This window comes from Xenia sp. Carnegie-2017, unplaced genomic scaffold, assembly GCF_021976095.1.
Source record: "Xenia sp. Carnegie-2017 unplaced genomic scaffold, XeniaSp_v1 HiC_scaffold_22, whole genome shotgun sequence".
Lineage (NCBI taxonomy): Eukaryota > Metazoa > Cnidaria > Anthozoa > Malacalcyonacea > Xeniidae > Xenia > Xenia sp. Carnegie-2017.
Window position 1 is genome coordinate 902,238 of NW_025813485.1, and position 8,897 is coordinate 911,134.

General features: G+C 32.1%; 1 protein-coding gene across 2 annotated transcripts; it reads left to right on the plus strand.

Annotated features, from left to right (window-relative positions):
• Positions 1 to 2,580: 2,580 nt before the first annotated feature.
• Positions 2,581 to 4,602, plus strand: LOC124446886 (transcription factor Sox-14-like). 2 transcript variants are annotated; one of them, XM_046997770.1, is made up of 3 exons: positions 2,581 to 2,852; positions 3,081 to 3,334; positions 3,695 to 4,602. In XM_046997770.1, the coding sequence occupies exon 3, from the start codon at positions 3,715 to 3,717 to the stop codon at positions 4,414 to 4,416; it is 702 nt and encodes a 233-aa protein (XP_046853726.1). In that variant the 5' UTR covers positions 2,581 to 2,852; positions 3,081 to 3,334; positions 3,695 to 3,714; the 3' UTR covers positions 4,417 to 4,602. The 2 variants fall into 2 exon arrangements, with proteins under 2 accessions (XP_046853726.1, XP_046853725.1); XM_046997769.1 differs by lacking the exon at positions 3,081 to 3,334 and having other exon boundaries at positions 2,585 to 2,852.
• The last annotated feature ends 4,295 nt before the right edge of the window (positions 4,603 to 8,897 follow it).

Here is an 8,897-nt window from a genome sequence, read left to right on the forward strand (position 1 = left end):
ATTTTCATAACATTTATGTGTGTGTGTGTGTGTGTATATGTGTGTGGCTAGCTAGCTGTAAAATTGCTTTTCAAAGATGATGTCGGTTCTTGAGACATACCATGGCATTTGATTTCAGTCGATGTACATGCGCATTTTGTGTAAGAAAGGATTATGAATTATCATAAATGAATGATTTTACCGGGGTGTGATTGCTTTTTATAAAAAATTTTATTTTATATAAATTTGTCTTTGTGCACACAGTTGAAAATACTTTATTTTGAATATGCCTTTATAAAATTTATCGATAACGCTAAAGGAACTATTCGTGGGTGATTTATTGATTGCATGAAGTGATAACTTTAGCTCAAACGATACAATATGAAAGAATACATATTTGGCAAGAAATTTGATCGTATATATTAGCTTTATAATGAAATATGATCAATTCTCCGAGTATTTTTTCCCATTGTTCACATGTTTCAATATTTGAATCAAAAATCTTGACTTGTGCAGGTGTCCCTGTTTGCAACTGCAACAATTAAAATCTCTGTTTTGAAAACACTATAAAAACTGACTTCATTACGCTAATCATTTCGTATATCGTCGGCTTCATTTCGTGTCATTTTATCCAGGAAGAATTCTCCAATTAATTTTTCTAGTGTTTCAGATTCGATGTATTTTTGTTGACGCAAAGAATGGATGTAAATTAGTTTTTTCGTCAGGTGAACATGTGGTATTTTAGATGTTAAGTCTGTAGTATTGTATTTATCATTATTATAAGTAATTCAAATAGTTCCCACTTCAATTCTCGCCATAAATTTTTAATGTAATATACTTAGTTTTGAAAGAAAAGCTAATTTGTTTGGCGGAACCGCGAAAGAAGCACTTTGCATATATTTGAATAAAGTAAAGTTATCAAGAAATTTCATCAAGAAAATAAAGTACATCAGTGTTATACTTTTACTTCATGGATATTTTTGTCAACTTCGTTTCATTCTTTACCTATATAATCATAAAACAATTAAATCTAAAATGCGTAGGTGCAACCTTATCTCAAAATCTATTCAAAATACGAACATTCTTTGACCGCTTAAACGATGTGGTTGTAAAAACTCTAGTTTTGATACCTATCATTCGCTTATGTTGTATCATACACAACTTTGTAGCTATGAACTTTATTTAATTGTTTGGCTGAACTTTTGGAGAATAACATGCAAGAACAGCAAAAATAAATATTTCTTATATAGTGTAAAGAAAATCAAAAGATCTTAGATATTAAAGTTCTCCAAGTTTTATTCTATAAAATCAATAACACATGAGATGTATAAGAACATTGTACATTATACTTCCAATACTTTCTGGCTCAAGCAAGCTTGACACGTTAACAGATTGAGATATAACAGTTGGGCGTAAATTGTGGAACTGCTCATGTCTGTGACACTTACACTGTGTATTTTTACGCCATGACAACCAAAAACGTTCCAATAATATCGCAATTGTACTCAATTCAATTGTAACCCTTTTGAAGCGCTTGCTTCACACGGGAAAGAAGTAGCAGAAATAAGTTGAAGACCAAAAATTTAAATACAAAAAGCTGACTTTAAGAAGCGTAAAATGATGATTGTTTCAAGCATTGTTGCCATTTATTTTTCTATCCGGGGGTAGAGTGAAACAAAGGTATAATCTTTTGTAGGAGAACAGCTTGTGCTTTATGGCTGTTTTTTTTGATAACAATGCCTTTATTCAAAGCAAATTCAAGACACTGCATACAAGCAAGTTTATAAATGTTACTCAACACAGGTGCATTGAAATTTAATATAAGCGGTAAAGTAAAGAAAAATAAATGAAGTTAACAAAATTTTTGAAGTGAATATTAGAGCGATTTATGGATGCATTGTTATGTTAACGCTTATATGGTTCGTGTAATTTCAACAACTGTTACATTCGTTGAAAAAGATGTGAATCGTCATATGTAATAAAGTCGTGTGTAAAAAACACTATTTATGTGAATATTGTTAAATAATATTTAATATGCTATACAATTTGGGCAAAAATTTTTCAAATAGCCAGCTAACTCCTAAATATAACAGACTTCATTAATAAAAAGCTAGCAGATGCAAAATAGTTGGTTCGTTTAAGACGCACTTCAAATAGACAATTCAAATGTGCTTTGTTAAAGTTCAGTTACATTACAATAGCTTCATCCTATTATAAATGTCTCATGTGGTATTTTTAGTTACAATAGTTGTTAATGTACAATATAAAATGACAAAAAGCTAGACGCTGAACAAAAAGTAATAATGTTGTTTGGGGTAAAACCCTTTACTTATATTTGCCCAACATATTAGTTCATTTAAATTTTCGCCCAATGATCAAACAACGCACAATATTGAAATTGAGGTGTTCAAGTCTTTGGACAAGCCAGCATTGTAACATGTCAATGACTTGTGTGAATTATTGTCGTAAAATCATTGAAAGATAAGAGAAAGCCGTTCTCCAATTAAACTTTTGTTTTTTTTCACTTTTGTCAGTTTAAAAATGATGTCATTTAAAAATTAGCTTTTGACATAGAATGGTAGACTGTCGTCGTACTTCTGGTAAATTAAAATATTTTTTATTGTATGATGCATGAATTTGATTTGATCACGTTTTTAGGTTTTGGCTTTGATCTGTGCCGAACTTACCGACAAGCATTCAATTTAATACAGTAAAGCGGCGCAGATCACAAAGAACGAGTCATTGCACTCAAGCATCTTAGAGAAACACTTGCAAGAAAAGGAAAGCAATACATTTGACTATCCTATTAGTTTAAAAACTTCAGCGTTCATTCAAAATCTACTTGTCAAGAAGAAACTGGAAAGAAGAGGAAGGTAGATTTCCTTTTAATATTTTCGTATTATGTCTTTTTGTAATTGTGATTGAAAAAGATCACAGTATGTTTAATAACATAATCGCCAGGACATAATCTGTCCCTTTCAACAATTCATTTGTTTCGTTAAAATGTCTGCAAGCTCTGCTTTTGCTGAATTTATAAGAAAATATCGTTTTGTTGTAACTGTTAGAACTTTTGTAATTTTCATATTTCTTGTTTGTTCTAGCTTGCATAGGCAGTCCTTATCCCCGTTTATGATCACTAGAATATAAACAACGTGCTAAACTTGTAAAAAGTATTTCTTTATAAAGTGTATGTGGATGTTTGTGAAAGCTATTTGAGAATCGATATAGTTTAAAAGTTGATCATGAATTCATGATGGGGTTAATAACGAAGTCTTTGGCAAGCAAAACATAAAAGAAATCGTTAGTATTTCTGTTACAAGCACATGATCAATTTCTGATGAATATATGTAGGCAGGTACGAAGGCTTTTAAATACTAAATGAACATTTCTCTGTTAAAAAATATTCATCCAATCAAATAGGTTTTTGTTTAAGAAATTTTTAAACTTTAGTGTGTTGCAAAATTTTAATTTAATGATTTATATTTTCGATCCATTAACTTCGGAAACAGTAAAAATGAATTTAAAACTCTCAAATTTAATCCTGTCGTTGCTGGTACGACACACGAAAAATTCGCTATAAAATAGTAAAAATAGCTAAATTTTACCGGTTATTAAAAAATCAGACTCCATAATTTCCATGTAAAATTTTTGCTTCTGAAGTTTGTCGTTTCTTATCTTGACTCTGTTTATGGTCGGATTTTCTTGCACATTTTAGTCAACATTAAAGTCATAAAAATGTCGTCAAAGTCTGACAACCACATAAAGCGTCCAATGAATGCTTTTATGGTTTGGTCTCGTGCAGAGAGAAAGAAAATGGCAGAAGAAAACCCAAAGATGCATAACTCCGAAATATCAAAACAGCTTGGTGAATTATGGAAAGAGCTAACTGAAGAAGATAAGAAACCACATGTCGAAGAAGCGAGACGTCTTCGAGCAGAACATATGAAAGAACATCCTGATTACAAATACAGACCAAGACGTAAACCAAAATCATTGTTGAAGAAAGACCGCTACGCATTTCCTTTACCATTTCAACCCATGGTGGAATCATTGACAAAATATCCGAATTTTCCTTCTACAAGATCATTTATGAATGCGGATTATGCACAAGCCATGAAGACGAGATCAATTTCAGCTACGTCACCAAGAAACAGACTTGAAACGACCTCATATATTCACGCTTATAAAGGAAATACATCAAGACCTGAACTTGCGTCTGTGTCGCCATACTATCCCCCCCATTATCCTTCTATGACATCCCAATCGATACCAAATCATACAGCCATGATTCCTTCTTCAACTGGTTTCACAAACTCTCCTTCTCAAACTCATATTCATCATTGCGACACTGCAACTGGAGCGTATGCTGTACCGTGCAACTGTCCTTGGCCAAACACTGACATGAAGAGCAGACCTGTTGCTTATGTATTATTCTAAAATTGAAATTGAGACGACAGTACTGAAGATATATTTCATTCTCACTGATTCAATTTGTAATATAGTCATTTTCATGTTTATAGTTTTAGAAAATATTTACTGACTTGTATCCTTTTCCTTATCAATTAAGTCAGTGTATTGTCCCATCTTCAATTGAAACAATGTGTACAATTCAAAATATTATAATCGTTGTCTTGCAGTTATTTTCAATCAAGGGGAAATTTTGGCTGCGTAAGTAATCATTTCCAAATAACACCGTATAAATCATTTTGCATAAGTTCTAATGTGGATAACATCAATCTACAATGATTGCTGCAATTTTTAAAAATATTTCAATAAGATAATTATAGTATTAGAGAAGACAAAATATCAAAAGCCTAACACAAGATAAGATTTTATAAAATATACATGAGCTGAGCATTATGAATGAAGAAGAAGACTTGTCAAAACCTCAATAATATGCATTTGTTTGCAGTCCAATATTTCCATGACAAAGAACTAGAACTATATCATATCTAAACACAATAGCTAAAATTGATGGAAAGAATAGGCAAAAGTAAATACGACTGAATGGCAATTAAAAAACTCCTTGAAATAGTGGGTGGTTTCTACAGCATCGCGTCAATGAATATTGAATGTTTAGATAATTCTAAAGTGAGCAACTTGAGAATTTTGCTTCCGCAATAACGATTATTGTTTTAAGTCGTCGTTTTTTAGTTGAAGAATATATAATATCGTTGTATGTTCACGCTATGTTATAAAGAGAATGTATTTCTAAATCTGCCACGCAGCCATTGTTTGGCTAATAAATTTCCCAAACCAAATTCAGCCACACAATCTGCAATATTACTGAATACGTACAGCAAAGGATACACGTGAGATGCACTTCTATCCTGATCAAAAGATGCATCTCATCTTTCATATCTTGACAAAAGTGCGCGCCGTTTGCAGCCGCCTTTATCTTCTATAAATATTTTATGTTAAGTTCACATAATTGCCATACAATATATGGTTTAAGCATTTTGAAACTAATCGTTGTTTTGAGAAATTTTGCTATGAATTGCACAGTATTGATTAAAATTTAATCCTTCAGCGAAATGCTTTGAAGTTTATTGCAAACGGAAAGAAGAAAATTATTCAAAATACATCATATTATGTTTTTTCTCCAAAGTAATTAGTACACAGCACCTTGAGTAATCTTTCGCTTCTTTGATCCAAATTATCGGATGAAACAGTTTGTTTTAAATATTTATATCTAAAAAATGTACTTCACTCCAACGGGCGATTCGTGATGTTCACATCTTGCGCGATAAAAAAGATAAGAATGCATAAGAAAATGCGTATCGTATAAATTTGAGAAAACATATCAACGCAATTTAAAGCCGGAAGACCATTTTTAATGCGAGTTTATGCATACTTTTAAAGTATGTTCGGCGTATTTGCTTTATAAACCATCACTGTCTTTGCAGCGAAATACATTGAGAAACAACCCATGCTTTTATTTTTACTGGAATTTGTTATTTAAGTCGTTCGCATCCTTTGTTAACAATGATGTTTTCATCTTTTTAATATTATTTTGTTTTGTTCTTTACCGCCGATGACGAGCGCTAATCAAACTCCCTCTGTGCGGCTTTTGTTAAAAGATGCACGTAGTCTTTTAATAAAGAAACCACTTTTATTGCTTGTAAACGCTTGCCTTTTCTTTAGGAAACAATGCTTGACAAGTTTGTTTATTGTAAACCACCTGGTTTGCAACGATAAGCTGAACTATAGTTGAAACCGAAAGACAACTTAGCAAAACGTGTTAGCTAGCTATAAAGATTTTGGAGATGGGAATTTTTGTTTAATTCATATATTTATTGGATACTGTTGGGCCAAAAATTTAATATTACTACTTTGTTTAAAGAAATTGCGGTTTTTCTTCCGAAAAGGAATCGTTAATGTGACTTGAAAAAATCTTGTTCGTAATAAAAAAAATTGCAATTTGCAAAGACACTGTGAAATATAAAGTTTTATTTTACCTAACAAGTTTTTCTGTGAACAAATGAAAAGTAAAAATGATGTAATTCCACTTGTGTACTTTATACACAACTAAGTATCTTTTCAAGAAGTTAAGAACACCGATCTTGTAAATACGAAGGTATTAGTGAAATTTACGGTATTTTTAGTTTAGAGTCGATTGATAATCGTCCATTTAATATTTTTTTTGTAAAATTTTGAGGACAAATATTTTTATTTTGTTTATGAATCGAAAGAGAAAATTGGACACTTTAACATAACACGGTAAAATTTTCATAAAGCTTCAGCTGGAAACGATTATAAAAAGGTCTTTCATGTTGTTTGTTATTTTATCAAATTGACGTTATAGTTCCGATTCGAGCAAAAATCAGAATAAAAATTTCAACTACATGCAAAAGCAAAAGTGTAATACCGAATGGAAAAATATTTGAAAGAATATGCAGAGAGTTAGTACAATGGAAAAAGCGTATTCATTCCCATGTTTAGTTTTCTTTAAGTACTTCATAAGTGCATGTGTTGAACGATGGTGTTGCTAAGGGCAAGAGTAGCCTGGGGGAGGGTACGATAGTGGTGTTGCTAAGGGCAAGAGTAGCCTGGGGAGGGTACGATAGTGGTGTTGCTAAGGGCAAGAGTAGTCTGGGGTAGGGTACGATAGTGGTGTTGCTAAGGACAAGAGTAGCCTGGAGGAGGGTACGATAGTGGTGTTGCTAAGGGCTAGAGTAGCCTGGAGAAGGGTACGATAGTGGTTTTGCTAAAGGCAAGAGTAGCCTGGAGGAGGGTACGATAGCGGTGTTGCTAAGGGCAAAATTAAACCTGAGGGAGGCACGTAACCATCTAAATATTTAACTTGCAACCTAATAGTGTCTCCCACCCCCCCTCTTCTTTAAATATTGAATAGAACGGCCTTAAAACACTTACACTATATCCACATTCAATGCAATTTTGTATTTCACCTCTCAGAAATTTTTGTACTCCCCCAAACAAAACATATTTTTAAGCTTGTGCCTCACAAGCTCATACATGAAAACACGACAGTCGGTAATTACAACCCGAATATATAATTACACTTGCTTCATATATATTTTTATTGTTTAATGTTTATTGCTCTTAATGATGATTTACATCTTTGAAAAAGTTTCCATTATTGATGAGATAGCCAAAGAAGTAAAATAAAAAGTTACACCTTCGGATTACTATTCAATAATTCAAGAAAAGAAATAAAGGGCATTTTGCTGCATTAGTGATGTGTACAATTCCAAAGTACAACAGAAACCGGAAGATAGAATACGTTCACATATGGCTGAGGCATACGTTTAAAAAATCTTCAGGTCTTATGCTATTTCAAAAAGAAACAAATATGAAAAAAAAGCTATCGTATCGTCGAGAAAGGTGTTCAATATTATACGTAAAAGCTAGTACAATCGAAGACATTCCACCAAGCAAGACTTGTAGCATTTAATAAGTTTTTTCACGACAAAATACTCCCTGGATTTTACAGTTGACTTTTAGATAAAAAAAATTGGATTTCATGCTTTTCACGAATCGCGATGTTATGAAGATCTTTTAGCTTGATCTATATATGTTTTTCTATCTTAAAATTTACTTAATGCACAATTGCATATATATGTAAGAAAATAGAAAGAAGTGGCTTGATTGGTTGATCGAAAAATAGGGACGTACCGAGACTCCGACAGGTGGATGGGGGAGGGGTGCCAACCAAAATTTTCTGAATGATAAATTAAAAATCCAAACATTCTACCGACATTAACTCAAAGAAAGCTGCTCATTATAGTAATTTTTTAATCTTGTTTTTCATAATAGGGATCAATATTCATTTATTTTGAATGTGTAAATGTATGCATTGCTTTAATTAAAACACGTTATTAATCGTTCATAAAATGTCATTAAGCTACATACGTCGACTACATTATTTAGCCTATTTCAAATTCAAATTCAAATCCATCAGTGAGATATCGTTTTCAATTTTAATAAGCATTAGATTAAACATCCTAGAATCGCTTGTTGAATTGCGCAAGGTTGTTTAACAGTGGTAAGATAACTGATTTTTACTGAATTTTCGTTTATTTTGTGCAATGATCAATGGAACAGTTTAAACTAGCTGATAAACACAACTTATCAGTGGTAAAACATAACGCATCTTTTTAGCCTCTTCTCTAAATGATTTGATCATTTTTTTTGAAAACAAAGAGTTTAAATCAGCAGCAATGCATGAAGGTTAGGTGCTTGTATGGTAAAGGGATTAAGTAACTCCTCAACATCACTATTTTCATAATAGCTGTACAATAGTGACTAGAGCATTATCAATGGATATTGAGACGTGACTTTTTTCAGACATTCTGCCTAGTTTTCATTGTATTGCTGGGCATAAGCGTTTCGAGGACTGAATTAAATTCTCTTTCATAAAATAACCTTAAAGACATTATTGCAGTTGATTCGGAATT

Bases quoted from the DNA above. Each gene is read 5' to 3' on its own strand.
- LOC124446886 (XM_046997770.1), top strand. From the start codon at position 3,715: ATGTCGTCAAAGTCTGACAACCACATAAAGCGTCCAATGAATGCTTTT.